The sequence below is a fragment of the Hippoglossus stenolepis genome, chromosome 18, assembly GCF_022539355.2.
Source record: "Hippoglossus stenolepis isolate QCI-W04-F060 chromosome 18, HSTE1.2, whole genome shotgun sequence".
Taxonomy (NCBI): Eukaryota; Metazoa; Chordata; class Actinopteri; order Pleuronectiformes; family Pleuronectidae; genus Hippoglossus; species Hippoglossus stenolepis.
The window spans coordinates 8,555,083-8,576,987 of NC_061500.1; the positions used below are offsets into that span (position 1 = coordinate 8,555,083).

Consider the following 21,905-nt stretch of genomic DNA (forward strand, 5'->3'; position numbering starts at 1 on the left):
TAAGAATAAATACATATATACAATTATACAATGGTTGTCCCCTCGCTTTATGAAAAAATAAGCAGTAAATAAAACACTTAGACATGATTTACTTAAAACTCAATGAAACAGCTGTACTGTGTGTTAAGTTGTAATATTCTTGATTCGTCTACCCAGTAAACAAGTTGGTTCAGTCCCTTTGTCTCCACAATGTACAGTTTCTGTTTAACACGGGGGTTCGCACACAAACCTGGCAACCCGCGCATCTTCTTATTCTGTTCCATCACTGAAAGCAGCCCGACCATCTGCCCCTCTTTGTGTGAGAAATCCTTTATTTAAGCTGCTGGTGGTTATTTGATCATTTTAGCAGTTTAACACTAAATATTCCCTTGTCATTAATTATTACTATACGTTTTCATAAAGGCGTATTTCACATGAATGAGCGTCTTCTTGGTGAGACGGACAACACGCTGATGTGCTTTAAGAGAAAAAAATACACGACTCGACACAAATTACTCAAGAAATCTGGATATCATTGATTTAGTTGCATTTAAAAAAAAAAAAAAATCAGGTATCACTTAAACCCATGTCCCTGATCAGTGTTCGATACAGACGCCATTCTGTTTTATTAGTGCAACAATCAGTTTCCTTAACTTTGTTTTGACAGATGCTTTTAACCAAAGCAACCCTCAGCTAGGATTTGCTCCAGCCAGCCAGCCAGCCCCCCCCCACACACACACACGATGCTCAAAGTACAGGCGGTATAAATAATGGACGGATGGTGTTTAATAGGTCAACATTGAAAGACGTGTAAAATGGGACCAAATATAAAGAAATACTGACACCGGTGACAGCAGCTGATGTGGTCACCACATGTGTAGCAGACAAACTGCTGTGGAGAATGTATGCAAATCATCGCCATTTGTGCGTAACTTTGAATATAGTTTGTTTGTAGGTTTTACATGCACACATTTCCATTTGCTCATTCTACAGTGAGCTTAAGCCCTCAGACTCTGAGCCAGTCTGTTGAGCTCCTGTGACAGAGCTGTGACTGTGTCCAGGATCCTCTTCTTGTCCTTCTCCTCTAACCGCGCCTCGCATCTCTGAGCAAATCTGTCCGGATGCCACAGTGTCTGCTGCTTCTTGAGCATTTTACGAAACACCGGCACGTCCTTGCGGTCCACACCGTGCAGCATGAGGTCCACCATCTCCTGCACTGTACCTTTGGGAGCTGGCCAGGGGATGTCACTGTAGCTCAGCTTTGTGCTGCCCTCTGAGGAGCCACTCTGGAAAGTAGCTGCACACTTCTCGTCGTACCTGCGCTTCTTGCCCTGCCGAGTCTCTTCCTCTTTACGTGCTGCTCGAGCCAGATACTCTTCATGTTCCCTCTGCAGCTTCTCATGCAGCTCCTTGTGGCTTTGCGCCTGCTGCTCTTTATCTTGTTTACTCTTCTTTCTTTTCCATTCTGAAGACGACGCTGCCAGTCTTTGAGCTTCAGCATTCTTTTTATCGAAATATTCTCTCCTAATACGACTGGCCCAGTCCCCAAAATCTTCCTCGTCTTCATCAACAGGAAGAAAATTATCAGCTGTGAAAGAAATACAGCAACACTGTTATCATCAAGTGGAGAAAGTTGATGTATAGAATGTAACATCGAAGAAGGAGATTGAGCTTTACCGTCGTATACTCCAAACATTTCAGAGAACTCATCTTCACATTCACCAAACAGCTTCTCCACCCACTCCTTCTCAGGGTCTGCTTCAGGTGGACGACTCGGGTTCGCTGCCCTCTGTGAAGAATATAAAGAAAAGATGTATAAATATGATCCAACAACCACCACAGATCAAACTGTGTTCTAGTAACTAATGATGCTTAAGAAGACTGTTTTGAAATGCGGTTTTGTGACAGTGAGGTTGGATCAGCTATATAACCATGAAAAAAGGGGCAAACCCATCTGAATCTGTGAAGAGACGGTTAATTATGAGATATAGATGCCATATCAGCCTATTTTCCATTTTTTCATTACCACAAAACACAAACATTTTAATAAAGACCCCATTGAAATTCAAGAATTGTGGCCTAGATCCTCAACGCCGTCGATGAACGAAGGCTGACAGACATCGTCCATCAGCCCGACCCTACGAGATAGTGATAATTTGTCAAAATTAAGTTAAACAACGTATCATTGGCACTTTTGCTGCTGACAAAACTCCATTTCAAACCGTCAGGCCTCTTCGGTGTGATGATGTGCTACTTTAAAACCACTGTGACTTTAAGTGTTGAAGTATTTATGTGGGGGAAAAGGCTATTAGTGGGTATTTTACACCATATTCTTATATTTCTGATGTAAATAGCAGCCCTGCAGTTTATGGTGAGAGCTTGATTCTCCTGTTTACCTCTGGGTGTCTCATGAAACCCAGCAGGTCCTCGGGTGTGACTCCAGCCCGGTTCGGGACAGTCATGGCCTCTGGACAGCTCTGCTTCAGGGGCACAACCAGGTCATCATACGCTGAGAGAAAAATCAACAAAATAAATATGAATACAACAACCAATAGAATTAAAATTCTACACCAGCTCCCCCCCTGTCCTGCTCACCTGTCTTCCCGTGTTTGAGGGCCATGTTGGCCGCGGTGTGTAGCGTCGTGTCTCCTTTATGGTCCCTCTGGAGGACATCGGCTCCGTGCTCCAGCAGCAGCCGCAGCACGGCGTCGTCTCGCCGGCAGCAGGCGAGGTGCAGCGGGCTCCTCTGCCGCTTGCCCTGGGAGAAGTTCACCTCCAGGTCCCGGTGCTTCCTCAGGTACGACTTCAGCTTGGGTAGACTGCCCTCCTCCACGTACCTCCACACCCGCTTCTGCTGGCTGGACACCATGCTGCAGAGGACGGATTGTTATTGTTGTTATTTTTACGATTTAGCTTGAATACGTTAGCTTCAAAAAGGCCTTTGAACTTCCGGGTTGTCTGTAAAATAGCTCCGACGCTAGCAACGGCTGGGTCACAAAGGTTCCGGGGACGGGAAGTTTCCGATGCTGGCACTAGATGTCACTGTTGACCTATTTCTAAAGCAGAAATACATTGATAAAATAAACGTGTGTCTCATGGCACTGTGCAGAGTGAAAAAACAAACAGAAACTGGTCAGGATGCTGTGAGATGTAACTTTTACTCCTTCCCCCTCTTTAATATAGGAAAACAAAGCCCTTCTGAGTTCTTGGTTTACTGGAAACTGAAGCGTTTGGCACCACACTGATGTTTTTCATACTTTAATGACTCCGTTGACACTTTCTTCATGACTAATAGTTCAGTATTCATCAGCCCTCCCTGCTCCCTGTGGTTTTCTTGGGCCTCGGCATCATGTCAACACCCCACCTGTCAAGTAAAGCTACGTCTGTTTACCTCTAAATCATCCAAACCGCTTTTTTGTAATGTACTCTGGGATCTCACAGTTATTTGATCATGCATTTTAAAGTTCCAGTTCATAATATTTCTTCACGAACTGCTTTATGATTTGTTATGAATTGTTGCAATATCCATTCTGTCTGTGTAATACAATGGTTCATGTGCAATCTATCCACTGTGTATATTAGTTTTTATTCCGTTCATATTTTTCTATATTTTCTATATTTACTTACACTTAATGTCTCTTGCTGTGGTAAAAGCAAGAGACATTGTATTTATTAGACCCTGTGGGACTAATAAAGGAGTATCTTGTCTTATCTTAAGAGTGTAGCTGCACACTGACACATCTGTTAATCTGCCTGCACTGTGAACTACAGCAGGAGGAATGAAGAAAAACATTATGCAGATGCACATTTTGACTTTGAATAAACTTGTAACCCACCGGGAATCGTTTCCTAATTTGAAACAAGTGCTTTTATACAGTTCACTTACTTCTATTTTGTGTCATGCCTTGTCTCCATCTCCACAGCTCACAACTGAAAATAGGGAACTTACACAGATACTTTTTTGATGATGCATGGCCAATTTCAACTCTCCAGAAAATTGATTGCATATGCACAGTCCGACTTTTAGTAATCCGAGGGCCACTGTGGGAAAATATTTCGCTATGCATATCTTATTGTTACTCCTTCTGAATGATTCACTTCTGATTCACGGACCAGGAAGATGTATTTCTGGGGTTTCACATGAAAATGCTGGTTTCACATCCATCTTCAGAAGAAGAAAAGTTTTTCAGAGCTCTGTTTAAGATAAAGAAATGAGAGTGTGATTTTGAGACAGCACAATCTTGGGAATAATCATGATCCAATTTGCAACTGACACAAGCGTGATGTGAAAACGTATATATAACTTCACTGGACATGTGAATGGATATTGTGCATTTCAACTTTTAATCTATATACATAAATACTTAAAATTGACTTTTAAGAATTTAGGTAACATTTTGAGGGGATAAAATCAAGTCCGATACAAATTATTATAAGATCTTAAAGAATTAAAGATTTGATTTGATCCACATAGATTCATTTGAGCCACAATCCTCAGAACAAACATTTTAACATGAGACATACATGTTTAGATGAACTGATCACACACACACACACAGTTGGAACATGACTTAGATACAACGTTCTCCTCTGTGCTCTCCAGTTACCAACTAAACCAGTGAAAACTGTACCTCAGAGCATTTCTTGGTGATGTCCTAAAGTAGGATGCATACAGGGATTTCTTACTTGCTTGTGTCGGCAGCTTTCTTTACCTGTGATGCCTACATCAGTGCAGCTGAGCCTCTGAACTGGCTCGGTCCTGCTGCAGATGACAGGGCGCCCATTTAGGCCTGAGCGAGCGAGGGATGCACAATAGAGAGGATAGAGGAGGGAATGAAGGGACGCACTGTGCACTGTGAAGAGGATGATCAAGTCCGAGTCTCACATAAACCAAGATCCGGAGTCTCCCAAAGCTTGGGCACATCCGCTCTTTTTTTTTTGCTTTCGGAAACGACGTGTCTCCACTAACGATGGCCGTCTCCTGTGAAACGACAGATGAAGAGAACAGAGGGATGAGGGAAAGAGAGAGAGATGTCTCATTTGTCATTTCAGGTGGTTTGCATGAGTTGCATGTCTGCCACTATTTTTTTTTTTACACCTTTATTGTCTTATTTATGGTATCTTTTCAGTTCAAACACTCAGAGAAGATAACATTTCTAATAGTTGGACTGATAGCTCACCAACTCAATGCAGAAGAGTTTCTTAAACAAGTACCCATGTCCTTCAAGACCTCAGGTGGAGCATGCATCTCTTGCAGAGGGCCCTAAAAGGAGGAAGATGCCTCTGAAAGACAGGATTTCCCCGACCAGGAACCTCTACCTTGCCCACCCTCCTTTTGTCTTTCCTGCCTGGCCTGCTGACTCCTTTCCTGTCTGTGAGGTCTTGTCGTCCTGCAGGGACTCTGCAGGGAGGAGCGCCGAAGGACCGGGCAGCAGGAAGCCTGGGGTCCTCCAAGACGCTCCGGGGGTCAGCATCTCATCCTACCACGGCGCGGTCAGACCAGGCTCAAGGTCCGGTCTGCTGGCTGCGTTTATCCAGCCTCCATTGTTAGGAAAGGGGAGAAACATGTGCAAACTTCCTCTGTCTATTTTCTGCTCGACCTGGTTTATTGGGTTTTCAATTTATTACATGTCGACTGGTGCTTCTGACAGGAGCAACGCCTGGCGGCAAGCCTGATTTACAATAACACAAAGACACGAGCCATTTGTCACCCATTACTATGACAATGAATGGGTTAAGGTGGGCCCCTCCTATAGAAACTCTCCCTTCTTACGTCTGCATGTCGTTTAATTGATTTACATTATGTCCCTGTCTAGTGGAGAGTTGGGGTTTCACCTTTTTCATTGTGTCTTTGTTGACTGAATGTCTGGAGGCGCAGAGGTTTTCAAGTTCATCCAAACCTGAAGGGTCAGTTTGAAAATGAAAAAAGAAAACAAAAATATATATGTATCTGGTTTTGTAAAATTACTAATTAAGTTATACTAGTATGATTTGTACATCTTTAAATACTCGTGGATAAAAGGCAAAGAAGTGTGGGCAGTGCCGGGGAAATTCCATATTTTGCTTAAAATAGAGGCGAAAAGAAAAATAACATAATCTAACAGATCAAAACAGGCATTAAAACAAAAGCCTTTCTTCCAATGTTAATGCACTAGTACTTTTTATTTCATTAATTTAAAAAGTTTAAAAAAGTGCAGTATGTTGAACCCACAGCTGTTACTTGTGCATTAATGCTACACTGTCGGCCTCCTCACATTTTATTTCTTAATCCTCCAGATCTTCCCTTTAACTGCCATTGAAAACCATTTAATCACATTTTGGAAAGTGGTGATTTCAAGCTGGAAGAGCTCTCATCTTTCACAGCCTTCAGTGCATCTGTCGGCTTTATTTTAAAACCTCTGTCAGTTGCTTCGATGAACATTTTTCAATAAAGGCTTCAAAAAAGAACCAACAATGAAATATTCCCTAATATGCACACAAATTTTATATTATCAAATATAACTTCTTTTTTTAAAAACCTGTAAGGATCTGTTTAATGCTGTGCTGGTTGTTTCATTTTGTACATGTTGTGATATGACAGAATCAAACAAATGCAGTACCATTAAAAGTGCAGTATTTCCCTCTGTAATAGAATCGAGGTATGTAGTAGCTGTAAATAATAGTCTGTAGGCAAAGTACTTTAAGAATGTAGTGAAGTACAATACTTGAGTATGTACTTAATTAATTTACACAAATGGAAAAACGACAGTAAAAGTTTACAGCGACTTGTATTTGCAGAAACTATACAGTCTATCTTGTGAAACAAAGATCTACACACATTTACAGTTTTACATAACTTCTGTTTGATAAGGATAATTTAAAAGATATTTAGTGGTTAGAATTGGTTCTGGATTTTCTCCAGAGGTTTCCTTTCACACATGAGCCATGCAGCGAGAGGTTCTCCACTCAGGGTTGGTGCAGCAGACAGAGACAGAATGGAACAAATTAATTCTACTGCAGAGATCGCCTGTTTGTGTTCACAGTACATCAACACCAACATCGGCCCTCATCACTAAAAGCTCTGTTGACATCTTCATCAGTGTCTTCTACGTGTTTGGCTCCGCTTTTGCACGCAGAGTTATTTGTTTTCGGCTCCTCCGGACTTTATACCCGGGGGACTGGCCGGAGAAAGTCTGCAGAAAGTCTGGAGGCTCTCACTTGGACATTTGCGGTCACACATACGCCTCCTCCGGAGAAAGTCCCGGAGGAGTTCAGTGCATGTCTGAAAGCAGCTGGACAACATTCAGTTAGTGAATAAAAATACAGTTGTATCAGATGTTAACCGTTGTCAACAAGATACTATTATGGACATAATAGTCATTAGTGGTTTGAGTTGGTTCATTTCATGGAGCTTTAATTTCCCCCCTCAGGTGTGTTTTCAGTCAACAAGAGCAGTTGTGTTTGCAGAGACAGTCTCCAACAATCACAACCACCACATTACCAATACAGTGATCAATGTTATTTACTAAATATTGCAAAAAGAACGGTTCACGTCATCTTCTTTTGTTTGTGATTTTTTTCCTGGAGATGTTCTTGTTGTTTGTCACGTCTTGGAAATGGAGCTAGTACTGTTTATACCCCGCGGCAACGCTGCTGCCAGTGTAGACACACTTCATTTTCACACTCTGTTATTACAGAGGAATGAAAAACATTTGTGAAATCATTTCTGAACAGCCAGTGCTCTCTGCAGACAGGCACCCGGCCTGACGAGGACCAAAGGGTATAAATCTTTTCCCCTCTCTCTCTCGGGGCAGCTTTGGCTGGGCAAAGTTCGTGCCATGAAATCTTTGGTAACACGATCGCATCGGCTTCATAAAACTTGAAAACCATGAAAATAATCTATCCAGATTGTCTTACAGAGAGGGCTTTGACTTTGATGCTGACAGGTGGAGGATAATGTGACATGTCATCTTGTAAAAAAGAAAAAAACTAGCCGCTGCATGGCATTTTAAAATGTACTGTATGTTGTTTCACCAATAAAACATGTGCAGGCTCCAGATGGCTGGACAGAGCTAATTCAATTCACCTCTGCCTATTTTTAATGCTTTTATGTTAGCGTGTTACATAAAAACTTTCTAGACTCAGCTTGGAAGATCTATTTAACACAGGTTTTTGCTTTGCATGTCTGTGTTTGCGCCTCCCGGCTGGGATCAGATTAAGGGGAGCTGAGACCGTGGTGGTGAAGGAGGAGGAGGCCGAGGGAAGGTCGCAGCAGCTGTTGCATTTCTCTCTCTTTCACGTGACGTGAGAGCCTTCAGACGTCACCTGTCCCAGCATTAAAGATGCAGATGCACTTCTTCTCTCCAGGAGGAGTTCAGCGTTGGTCACATTGAGGCCCCTGGGGGAGAAAAAAAAGGCCCTCTGTAATTGTACTTCTGTAATTGTGACTGATTTGGACTAAGCCCCTCTCATCAACAGGTATTACACAGGCACAGTGAGTCGACTCCCACTGCAAATCAGTGAGCGAGGATTTATCCAATCCCCCCGTCTCCCTGCTGTTGCTGAATATATCCTGTAAAAAGCTCATTACGGTCAGAATTGGTTAATCACTGAATTCTAATTTAAAGCTCAACGACCTGCTGTGGTTTTTGTTTGCTGAAAACAATACATTTGATTGTAACACAGCAGAGTTTGATGTTTAAAATGTGGGTTGGGACTCTTTCTAGCAGTTGTGGTAATTAACCCTAAGACTTCTGGGACAAAGCCAAACGTCCCGTGCTTGATCCAATTTAGGAACTTTTGTGCTCGCTGATTGTTTGTGCTCGCTGATTGTCGGGAGAGCAGAAGAAACAAATACATCAGGAGGAGGAAATAGAAGTCCAACGTGCATTTCCTGCAGAGACGCATGCTTTGATTCTCGGGCCCTGCAGAACACAATGGTTGTTGGACTGCCTCCCCCCCTCCGCAGCACCAACAGGAAGAAGTACATTCACTGGATGGGAGAAAATACATTCCAGCGACCAGACTTAACCATCACAAGTAACAGAGGGACACCAGAGAGAGGAGTTTTGTTTTTAAGCACCATTTTTTTTCCTGTTTTATTACAAAATCATAGACATTGGATTCAAAATACTGTGTATTCACAAAAAATGCTTTCATGTATTTGTCAGGAGCAAATTCATTGTCAGTCTGACGATCAACACACACGCAAACTCATTCCTTCACACACACATATACACACACACACACACCAACAGACTGTCGAAGCAGTCACCTTTTAATTGGGCCCTGCACCAGCCTGAAAACATTTGTCAGCTGCCATCTGTCTGTCTGTCTGTCTGTCTGGGGACTCCCAGCCCTTCCCCGTCTCTCCTTACAACACCCTTATCACACTCGAACACCTCTCACCGACTGGCACATCCTTCCTACACACACACACACACACACACACACACACATACACACACTCTCTACACTGCTGGCTGTGATGCAGATACTACAGACTGGAGCTGGAGAGCGGGACGGTCTGGTGGGTTTCACACCTCAAGTGCTTACAAATGAAAACACGAACAGCAGGGGGCACATGTATGAGTATTTGACGACAGGGTTTCAGAGTTCAAAGCTCAGCACTTTGCATCAAGTCCACATGGGAGAACTGAGAGGAACTCATGAGTGTGTTGTCCTGTTTTTTAAAAATACATTCCACTTTTTCAAAAAAAAAATATAAATCATTTCATTTCTTGGTCCCTTGGTACAGTTTTGTCTCCCTGCAGCTGAAAGTAGGAGCTGGGGTGTGGCGGGACCCAAAATCCACAAGCCTGACGGTCACCTTGTAGTCCACAGAGGGGGGGTCGGAGGATGACTCCCTGGACGACCTGTGAGGAAGCACCCATCAGCTGCACAGTTCTGATTCACCTGCATTGTCCTGCATCTTTCACCTCTTCCCCAGCATGCCTCTGGGCCCCCCAGCAGACGTCACACCTTGGTGGCCAGGGACTGGGCCTCTGTCTTCTGGGAGGACAGGGAGCTGGCTGGGCTGGCGTGCAGGGACTTCTTCAGGTTGAGGAGGCACAGGCACTGGGACCTGAAGCGCAGGTCGAAGAAGGCGTAGAGGAAGGGGTTGAGGCAGCTGTTGATGTAGGCCAGGCAGGTGGCGTACGGGTGGGCCAGCAGCAGGAAGCGCAGGAAGGCACAGGTGGCGGGGAACAGGTCCAGGTAGGAGAGGGCGTCCGCGCTCTTCACCAGGTGGAAGGGCGTCCAGCAGGCGGCGAACACCACCACCAGCGTGGTGATGATCTTCAGCAGCCTCCTCTTGCGCTGGTCCTCCTTGCGCAGGGTGTTGAAGTGGCGGGTGACGGTGCAGCCGATGAAGCCGTAGCACACCATCATGGCCAGGAAGGGCAGGAGGAAGCCCAGCGCCGAGGAGGAGATGCTGAGGCCGGCGATCCACAGGTTCTCCTCCTCCTTGGTGGTCAACACCAGGCTGAAGTCCATGGCGCAGGAGGTGCGGTTGGTGCTGGGGTCGTCCTTGGTGGTGCGGAACAGCAGGGTGGGCGCGGCGAGGACCCCGGACAGCATCCAGATGCCGATGAGGCAGCCCCGCGTGTGGCCGCGGGAGCGCAGCTGGTTGCTGGACAGCGAGTGCACGATGGCCAGGTAGCGGTCGAAGCTCATGCAGGTGAGGCAGAAGACGCTGGCGTACATGTTGAGCAGCACCACGTAGCTGCTGATCTTGCACAGGGCCACCCCGAAGGGCCAGTGGTAGCCCATGGCGGTGTACACGGCCCACAGGGGCAGCGTGACCACGAAGGTGAGGTCAGCCAGGGCCAGGTTCCCGATGTAGACGTCCGCTGCGCGCCGCTTCCCCTGCGCCCTCCACACGGTGAAGATGACCACCCCGTTCCCGGAGAGACCGAGGATGAAGATGAGCATGTAGAGCACCGGGATGACGGAGTAAGAGGGGGTCCACTCCGAGTAGTCACACATGGTGGAGTTCTCCGACTCGTCGTACTCATAGTAATCATAGGTACCTTCAGTTGACTCCATCTCTATTGTCTGCTTTCCCTTTGGATAAAAGTCTGGTATGTCCACAGTGGTTGACAGCTCTGAGCTCTGTTGCTTCATGTGTGATGTGTGGACCTTTATATACCCCCTCCCCTTCACTTGTACCGTCCCAGGATGCCCCCTCCTCTCCTCCCCTCCCACTGCCCTCCTCCTCCTCCTCCTCCTCCTCCTCCTCTCTGCTCTGAGGAACATGCTCTGTCACTACACACACACACACCCACCCTCCTCTTATCATTAATATTCACTATCTCCTGCAAAGTGAAGCCACTTTAACATGAGTTAAAACACCAGACGTTATTTTTCAGAAATTGTTTTTCAAGCATAAATTATGGCTTTCAAGAGAAATACAAAACCACAACTATAATTGCCAAACTTTTTTCCCCCTCCTCCCTGGAATGAAAGTTGATTATTAGACATGTTTGGACGGTGGCCCACAAGTCAAGTCCGGGCATGACAGGTTTCATGAGGTGCAGTCAATTGTAATGACAATCGAGAGTCGTTCTGGCACCGGAGCACTTTGCTGAGACGGAAGAGGCAGCGGCATTTACATCTCTATGTGTTTTGTTGTCATGTCCCCACATGTCCAAACAATGTGCAACCACACACTGCAGACAAGAGTTTGTGTTCAGCTCTGAGGAACTGGAGGTTAGACAAAGACAACTTTGACCTCACACCTGAAAATGAAAATATACAAGCTTCAGCAAGAAGAGACAGATGTTCCAGCCTTAATTGAAATACAAAATATGATTTCCAATCTATTTAAACGTTTTAAAACTAACTAAAATGATTTAAAATTAAAGAAATGTAGGTAAGAATGATTTTTTAAAAGAAATGTTACTATATTTTCTTATAGTGGAGATAATCATTAACATACATTTTGGTATCACTGTTCAAAACAATGTTTAAACATGCCCCATAAAGAACAACAATCTATTTGATATATGCAAAATGAGACATTCATTAAGGGCAGAGGTAAAATATGATATAATCACTGAGATATAACAATAAATTACTACAAATTAAAGATCTATCATATGTTTATGCGCTTATCATCTGGCTTTGGCTTTATTATTAAAGCCTTATCTTTAATTTTAAAACTCAAACGTATCCGACAAAACAAGTACAACTGGGGCACATAATGTAATTTAGCTCGTCTTCCACATTTTTATCAGTACTTTTATCCTTTTTGGTCAGAGCATTTTTATCAGTACTTGTGTTTCTGCTTGTTATATTGATTTACACAGAAAACAAATGCTAGGCTATAAACTGCTTTGCAGAACAATGCATTTACCTGTTTAACCTCACTAAAGCTGCTTTCAGACATGTACTGAACTCTGGATATTCTCCTGAAATTATCCGGAGGGGCTGTATGTGAGAACGCAAATGTATGTGTCATTTGCTCTGGACATTCTGTGGAGCTTTTCCCGCCAGCCGCCTTTCAGGAGCATGTCCAAGAGAGTCCGTGTGAGAATACTGCAGAACATCTCAGAAGTGTGGGCGTGTGAATGGCGCAAAAACAAGCACAAAAAGAAAACAAACACAGTATCTCTGGATAAAAAAAAAGGTGGATGCCAACTTGGAAAGAAAACAAGATTGTTGGGGATAAGGGCCGACAGCGGTGCCAAGGAGCTCTGAACAAAAACACATGATTTCCGAACCTGAATTTGAGTTTTTCATATGTTAAAGAAAAGTAAAGAAAGACATCATCAGCATCGCTTTCTCCTCCGCTGAGCCACAGGAGACATTTAACCCCTGTGAACTACTTCCCATTACCTGATGTTTATGTGTAAAACTACTTCCCCTTTGCACTTTACATCCATTTCCTCTAAAGTAAAAATATATTCAGAAACCGCCAATACTCATCTCCAACATACTGTCACATAAAGGAAACTGCTGAGGTCAGATTTTCATATTTAAGTCCATCGTTCCTGCAGGTTTTGATAAGTTTTCACTGAACGGGTTCTATCCTGAGATCCACATAGAGACTGTAGAGTTCTACGCACAAATGGATTAAGTCAAAAATGAAATTTTTAAAATTTGTATTAGAAATGTTTGCATGCATGTCTGCTTATGACAAAACAAAATGTTTATATTTATGTCTGTATATGACAAGGTAAATACAGTTAGTATAAATTACCCCAAAGTTTCCAGTTTATTCCCATTAATTCCCGTATATTCCCGTTAATTCCCATGGCAAGTTTCCAACTTTGAATATTCCCGGAATTTTGCAACCCTAGTCACGCTCCTCTTTTCCTTCTGTTCTTTCCCGTCTCTCGGGTTGGATTTGTCGGCCCAGGTGGGACGGCTCACTCTCCAGCCTGCTCCGTCTCTCAGCAGAGCGGCAGCAGTGGCGCCGGGGCACCAACCAATAGCCAAAACGTCTGCATCACTCAACAATCTTTTCCTCCTCCAATCCCTTCCTCCAATCCCTTCCTCCACCCCCCCCCCCATCTCTGCCTCCTCCATCCTCCCCTCCCCGCTCATCTCCGTCTTCCTCCGTTTACCAAGATGAGGATTGATTCCCGTCCCCTCTGCTCCTTCCAGCGTCATTTACTCTCATGGAGCAGTTTGTTGTTGCCAGTTATTGTGATGCGCTCTGGTGGTGTTTGATAATCAAGCTGATGTGATTGTGTTTGTGCCTCCACCCAAAGCTCTGCCCACTCGTGCTCCGCTTAATTGTCCGTTTCCAGCTCTTTGTCCGTCCGGCTCCGTGCTGCAGAACAGGAAAAAAGCAAAGTGAAGTGAATCAAGCGAGCTTCCTATCTTCAGCCTGGCGGGACCCAAGTCTGTTTTTAGCTGCGTTCGTTGACAGGGGATGTGAATCTACGGCTAAATAAAACAGAAGGCCTTGATGAAAAGTCCACCCACACACTTAGTCCAAAATCCCCTCATCAGGGGAGTTGGGGAAAAAACATGAAATCTCCCTTTTTTATTTGATGGGGACCTTTTTCATGCTCAACACTGTCATGGCAGTAAGCAATTATTTTTCTCACTTCTCCCTTAGAGTCACATGTTCCAATAGGACTGATCCTGAGCCTCTTTGCAGAGCATCCACCTCTTCCCTCAGCACCAGAGACCCACAGCATTCAGCCGATGTTTGTCCTCCGGGTCCCACCTGTGTCTCAGGCCGATTGTTGTTTGTGTTGTTGTTGTCCTCTCATGTGTGGTCCTGCGCTGTAAACCACACACCGTGACGTTCCTTGTGATTTGCGCAACATTCAACCACAGCGAGGTGTCATCTATCAGCGATGAGTGAGCTGCAAACTCATCTGGAGAAAGACGAATACTTTCTTCTCCAGGTATACACAACAGCAGAAAATACACACAATCACAAACACAGACACACAAACTACAGTGACAGTCTGTCTGCAGGGCTGCATAGCGTCCTTTTGATCTTTAAATCGTGTCCTTGTGTGTTTATTGGCCTGTTTTTGGTGATACTTGCAGGGCCAAAAGAGCGTGAGGTGTGTGTTCTTGTTGTTTAGGTGTGTGTGTGAGGGCCTGTGGGGGTCTGACAGTCGTTTGATGTGTGTGTTAAGCTGTTGCAGACCACATGCACGAGGGGAGCCCCTCTGTGACGAGACAGCTGGTTCCTCGGGGCTTTTTAGCTGCGATCCGACCGACTCTGACTCATACCCCAGTTCTACGATGACATTGCACGTCAGAATGCATCACCTGAGAGCAGCTTGAAAGCAGCGATGAGAGACGGACCCTCGGGCGAACACTCACCGAGCCATCAGTCTTACCAAACCAATCGTATCAACAGTCTGATCTGAACTTTGAATTATCTGGATGCGCTGTCAAAGCTAACACTCCGAGCACAGCTGGGGAGCTGGAACAGTTGGTTGTTGTTGCCGCCTGCTCCTCTCCATTAGCCTCCCTCGGCTCCTTTCAGCAGGGACGACGAGGTGATTGACACCAGCTTGTCAGACACAAAGGCCACGGGGACGGAAGACGTTCACGCCTGCTCTCACCGCTCCAGTAAAGACTAAACTCAACTTTTACATCCATCTGAAAACTGGGTTGAACAGATGGGTTTTTGTTTTCTTTTAGAGTTTTTAGATATATTTTCAGATATAACAACCTTTGCAGGGAAACACCAAGGCCCAAAAGTCCCCTTGACTTCGATCAAGCTGCACCAAAGCAAACACACAAATAGATATCAGTCCCCTAAAGGTGCCTGATTATTTTCATCAAGATCCACTAATTATTTGCTCAGAAACAGTGAAAAAGTGGAAAAAGCTCCTCTCTGACCCATCCCTCATCCGTCCACCAGGTTTCATGGAAATCTGTTCAGTTTTTTGTTTAATCTTCAAACGACCAACTGACGGGGGTGAAAACTATAATATATACAGTAATTTGAAAAAAATGTGTATTTACGTGCACAAAGAGAACAAATAAATAAGGAAAACAGTAAAAAAAAGTTGAAAAGGGTATTTGGGATGTAGTGCATCATTGCAACACCGTCATTCTACTTAAGTTTGCATTTTGGCAAAATTTGCAGATAACTCCTCAAAACCACAATAAAAACAATCAGTACACCACAATTTCAATGTGGGATGAAATCGAAAACATGATAAATCTGCTGCTTTGCCTCCTCATAAATTATCGATTTAAAATATTTTTTACTGGAAAAAAAAAAACCCATCGAAGTCCTATTACTTCATCACACATCTGATGAACTTCATCAACAATCAGGAAGCAGCCACGGTGCAGTCTTTTTGCTGAGCTTGTGTCTCTATTATAACGGTTCACTTGTTATCAGCTCACATGCATTGAGTTTCAAGATATTTCCATGAACTTAAAGACACAGATGACCTTACAGCCCAGCAGCATATTCCTCAGTCAGAATATCAGCAGCTACAGACACAGGGACGTCTAATTTGAGGTCTGTGTTTGTGGGTCAGTTGACCGGGAGGCTCTGTTGATACGACTCTTCCTGCTTTCAGCGTGTTGTTATCTTCCGAGTCAGGAGCAGCAGAACAGAAATATTTATCAAATATGAACGTAAGGACAGGAGAGGGAAATCCAAAATTTTTTTCACGAAACGGTCAGGAATAGCGCGGACTTGCGCTCGAGGTCACCAGTGGAAATATAAGTACGAGGAGAGAAAGGCAGGAGGAAGGGGTGGGGGGGGGGGGGTGGCTCCTCCTTGTCTTTTACGTAGTGCAGCTGAGAAGAGGGAACAAAAGAGAGAAGATCATTTTTCATTTATAGAAGCAGTGTGGTAACACTGCGACTGCGAGTCCTGACAACCGTATTCTGTTTACACCGACAATGACTTTGGTGTTGGGAGTTTTTTCAGTGTTAGTCAGGTGATGAGTAATAATGAGGTTTAAAGCTAAGAGACGATGTAAAACATAAACAGTGACAGTGACAAGCACCAACCTTCTTCACAAAGATGGTGGGATGACTTATGTTGGTGTTGAAAATGTTCATAGTTCTCTGCACTGTATTTATTATCTATAGAACTCATTCAATTCTAAAATATATAATGAGGAATCTTGGGATCTTGTTAAGCACCAAAACGTTTGACTTTTTTTTGTTATATAATGAATGTGTGGCTTTACATTTTGTTTTAAAGATGTCTGTCTGCAAGCCAGCACCTCACGAAATGCATGCATGCAAGAAATTAAGATAGTGAACATGTGATACCTTCTAAACATCTGTATAGTAGCATTGCCATTGAGATCATTAGCATGCTGATGTTAGCAACCAGCTCAAAGCACTGTCGTACTTAAAGATGCATGACGTGACAGCTCCCCCAAAAGTGAAGCCGAATGGTCTCGATCGCCACCTGGTGGCTGGCTGCAATAAAGGTCAAAAAGCCCGGCTCCTCCGTGTTGATAAATTGAACTTGGACTAAACTAATAGGTGAATTTCTCAAAGATGGTTTCTGTTATTTTAGGTAGTCCTTACCACAATGATGAATTTAATTAGTGTGATGCTATAATTATTTTGATTTTAAAATACGGTTATTTCTCCTTTTATCATTTGAAGCTATCAGAAATGATGTAAAGGGGGTAAAGCGTGTATTTGATATTTTGTCCTGTTCACTCCTATGATGGAGGACAAAGCAACACATTTTCAGGTGCACGGTTGGAATCCCACACTCTTCTGCTTTACTGCATGACACTGAGTTTAAAGCCTCGTCACTGCACTCAACAAACCCATCCAGACAACGTTTAAAAATAGAGATAAGGTCTTCCCTGATGTATAAACACAGACAAAAGAAAACTGCAATAAAACCGGCAACCACGTTTTCCTCTTCCTGTACAACCTACAGGCGAGAAACTTTCCTCTGCTGCTGCTGCGCTCCTGCTGCTAAAGAGGATGTTGGACTGATATTATTCACAAAACCGTGTGAAACAGTGATGAGTCAGAGAACAGGAGGTACCGAGGTCTAAAAGCTGTGTGAAGGACTCTGCTGGACTTTATCCCTCACATGTAACAGGAACCATTTTAAGGATTTTTTTATGGCTGTGCAGACTTCACAGAGTTCTGAAACACAAGCCTCACTCACAAACACACACACACACACGCACACACTCAACAATCCTACATGTCCACACACACTATACGTAACACCCATGACTACACTGGATGCAACACAATCAGCTATTGTAACTCCAAACCAAAGGTCTTGATGCTCATATGCTTTTGTCATTAGTCTCAATTATAACAGGCTACGAGGTCACGAGCTGACACACACACACACACACACACACACACACACACACACACACACACACACACACACACAATGCACGTATTGATGAAGAAATTAGATTATATATAACTTTTTTGTTGCAGCTGGTTCTGAAAGTTGTTCCATTAAATACAAATTTGGTTTACTGCTTTAGAAATAATAAAAGACCTAGACAACTTGTAAGGCTTGTTGCAAACACTATGCATATAACAAAAATATGTATTAACCACATACACGGACAGAAATTCACTTTAAGGTAATAATAAAGTATCTTTCTCCTGGACATGGTGAATGCACATTTCTATTCAGCACTCAAGACAGCGGATGTAACCACAGTGAATAATACTTTCATTATTACACTTTTTAGTAGTCATCATAATTCTGTTTTCATTATTTCAACATATTACGTGTTGTGCAAGAACATAAATGTGAGTTAATTGAATTTGTTTAATTTATTTCCCAGCTCTAGGTTGTAATAAACCTGAATTTATGCTGAAAACTTTAAAGCTCAGTATCTCTAACTATCCTGAAAGCATGTAGAAGATCACTAAGTGATTATAAGATCGTGTTTTTTGAAAATTGAGCAACTTCTTTTTCTTTTTTTCTGTCAAGCAAAACGTCCAAATCTTTGCTTGCGTGCTGTTTCAACCAGTCAGACGTTTGTGTTAGCATTACCATTCACTCCCCATCAATATCTGCTCGTCCCAGTAAAAGTCTGCCCTGGTTTATCAGGAGCAGAGCAGGTCTCCCACTTTATCTTGCATGCACACACATGCACACACACACACACACACATCCCTGTGTATCCTCTCTGAGCACCCGGTTTCCTTGCCGGGGGGGAAAGAGAGGACTGGATGGACGGGAAGAGAGGAGACAGTGGGGATGTGACACAACAATGGCAGGAAGTGACTTCAGATCAATACAGATTAGTGGGAAAGACACCAACACAGCAGCACGGAGCGAACAAACAGCCCCGGTGAGGAGATAAACATGCAACGCAAACAGAGACAAGTTAATGTTGCAAGACACAAAGGCACGAGATCCAGATCCGCAAGCATCATCAACAACCTAATATGAGTTATACAACAAAACACCAATTTGACCAATTTTACTGCATGTTACACTCTAAAAGTGCATTGCAGGATAAATACACCACTGAATGACAATCAAACATTTCCCAGTTATCTTCTCAACCTCTGTTATTGTATTAAAAACTGCAATGGTTACACACTATCCCATAGAGAACCGCTGGTGTAGTTATTTTATAAAAGTTATGAAGCCTATCTCTGTATTTCAAGTGTGCACATTGACAATAATGACCTCCACCAAGGAGGAAATGCTTCCTTCGCTGTTTGTTTGTAAGTCAGCAGGATTACGCAAAAACTGCTGCACGGGTTTACCACGAAACTTGGTGGAAGGAATGCGATATGGGTCAGGGAAGAATCTATTCAATTTTGGTGAGGATCCGCATCAAGAGGCGGATCCAGGATTTCTTTTTCACCCTTTGAAACATTGTGCGATAGGGAATTTTTACATTTTCAAGGATTTCCCAAGGGAACCATGGATCCAGATGGGGAAAAAAATCATAAAAAAATTGGCGGATGTATGTGCCATTCCAGTTCGTTATTTAACAGCTTCAACAGCAACAACTATCAATAAGTTGCGTATAGTCCACTTTTCTGCAACAGCGCATTTACAAACTATTGCAAATAAACTGCAACACATAGTAACTGCAAGAGTTCAATCGATTAAGTTATTTCAGAGCATTTAAACTTGGGCCAAAGTGAATGGAGATTCTACACAAAGCAAACAAACACATAAAGAACATGCACACAGGAACACAAAGACAACACAAGGGTCTTAAATCCTACAAAATAAAACTTGATCGTTAACAGGAAGTTGAAACAGTCAACAGTGGGGGGCCGTTAGAGAAGGAGAAGAGCCGTTCAACAGTTCAAAGGTCAAAGCAAGGTCCCCGAAACTGAAAACCTGAGGCCTGGAGCTTGTGTAATGTGTAACCAGGAGCCTGCTCGACTTCAAACATGCTTAAATCGAGCGGAAAGTGGCCTGAATAATTGGACGATGTGATCTTTTACAGCCAGAGGCCTGTGTGTAGCTCTGTTTGATGGATCAGCTGCGAACAGGGAAAACTGACGTGGGCAACACCGCGGAACAGAGAGATGCAGAAAACAAGATTCAAAACAACCTTCGCCTGACGGGAACAACAGCTCGGTCACTGCTCTGGAGTTGTTATGCACTAATGAGTCTTATGATTCATAAGACATTCAGCTGCTACACAAGGAGATGGGGGGGGGGAATCCCCAGCTGGAACCGAGCATGTGTGTGGGTGTGTTTTAATTTCCTTTAATAAATCATAATCCAGAGTCAGAAAATAAAGCTGATGGATCTGAGATCATCATAGGGCTGCGCGTCCAGCTACTGTTATCCCGAGGAGAACCATAAAAGGACACACACACTTCCTGACCACCGTCCATTGAACGGGCATCTGTCTGACCCCTGACACCTTCCACTCCAACTCCGCTTCCTGTCCCACACGTGCAGCTCGGCTACTTGAGGCTGCTCATCAAAGCCTGTTCCCCCAAAACAGGAACATGCATGAGGTCTCGGAACGAGGGGGAACTCCCTGCGACATAATTCAACCTAAAAAATATTAAAATGCACATAATAAAACTATAAACTTTTACATCAAGATATACATTTATACCCTACCCACACAAAGCCATTGCAGCTGCAATCAAATTAAACTATTCAAGCTACTGTCATTCAAACAGGTCACAGTGGAGTTTTTTGTTCCGTGCCCCTGACCTCTACCCCTTCTAATCCAGCTTTGGGCAGAGGGCATGTGGGGGGCTGGTGGGGGTGTTGGTGGTGGAGGGCCGGGGATAAAGGTGCAGACCATCAGCCCTTGTTACCAAAAAGCTTTAGAGGAGCTTTGCAGCTCATGAGGCCAGACTATAATCTCCCAGACGCTTCACACATATGGCCTCATGAGATCATCCAACCCCACCCCCCCAATAAACAGCTACAGTGTATAAACAGACATCACATGTGTGAGATATCGGTTTTCACACCTACTGTAGATATGCTTGGATAAACAAAAAAAAGTAACTGTCATTTGTACTGACGAGAAAAACTTAAGTGTGAGCGACAGAACGTTCTTAAGGCTGCAGGAAATGGTTTAAAGTTTTGGAAGAAGTTAGTATGTGAACTTCAACTTTAGCATATCCATGATTAATATTGATAAATATCAGCTTCCACACACACGGTTGGTGGCTGGTGAGGGATCGTTTCAGCCAATCAGTGATCAGGGCCAATTTAGGATTTACCATCTTGCCCGAGGACACTTTGGCATGCGGGAGCTGGGGATCGAACCACTGACCTTCTTTTTAGTGGACGACCCTCTCTACCTCCTGAGCACGCAGATGCCCATCACATTTTTTTTCCAACTGTGTCTTGAATACTGACATCACAAATGAATACAGTTACACACTTTTATGGACAATACAGTATGTTTTCAAACTGTATTTATGTTATTATCCATGAAGGCACCCAGCAGATTATGATGGGATTCTTTTTTTCTTGTGTCTTCACACGTGCAGCTGATGTTACTGAGAAGTGGACGGTCCCGTCGATGAACTTCTGCTTCTGAATTCAAATTCAAAGATGCCTGTTTGAGAAATTCCATTAATAGCGCTTTCCAATATTTTTCAGGTACAACCCAATGTGCCAACTGTTGCTCAAAAACATTATGCCATGTTAAAGACAGGGGTTTGTAGCTGGTGAGTCTGGCATGTTTAGATGCAGGGCAATTACGTTTTTTGCAAATTTACGTCTTCTTTTCTCGTGGAGGTCGTGGATGCACTGTTTTTCTCAAACTGGACTGGATCATATTTCATTTTCTCACCAACATAGACCCTTGTGTATATATTTATAACAGAGTCCTATTTCCAGTGTGAACGTGGCTTCATACAAAAAACTTGGTTGTAACAAACAGAGACGAAAGGGAAAGAGAACAAAAAAATACTAAATATTTAAATTTTCTCAATAAGATTATTCCATTGCTCAAAAGCTCACTATGTTCAAATGTTATATTATGAAAGTACTTTTTAAATAAGCAAAAAGCAACAAAGAAAACTGACTTGCGAGAGATATC

General features: G+C 43.5%; 2 protein-coding genes across 2 annotated transcripts; both read right to left on the reverse strand.

Moving 5' to 3' along the window:
• Positions 1-503: 503 nt before the first annotated feature.
• On the reverse strand, positions 504-2,969 carry nfkbil1 (nuclear factor of kappa light polypeptide gene enhancer in B-cells inhibitor-like 1). The gene is made up of 4 exons (XM_035141799.2): positions 2,575-2,969; positions 2,376-2,488; positions 1,657-1,768; positions 504-1,567 (listed from the first exon to the last, which is right to left on the reverse strand). Exons 1-4 carry the CDS (start codon positions 2,846-2,848, stop codon positions 978-980), a joined length of 1,089 nt encoding a protein of 362 aa, XP_034997690.1. The 5' UTR covers positions 2,849-2,969; the 3' UTR covers positions 504-977.
• A 6,055-nt stretch (positions 2,970-9,024) lies between these two features.
• Positions 9,025-11,071, reverse strand: LOC118125361 (apelin receptor B). The gene has a single exon (XM_035183825.2). It carries the CDS (start codon positions 11,002-11,004, stop codon positions 9,934-9,936), a length of 1,071 nt encoding a protein of 356 aa, XP_035039716.1. The 5' UTR covers positions 11,005-11,071; the 3' UTR covers positions 9,025-9,933.
• Between the last annotated feature and the right edge of the window lie 10,834 nt (positions 11,072-21,905).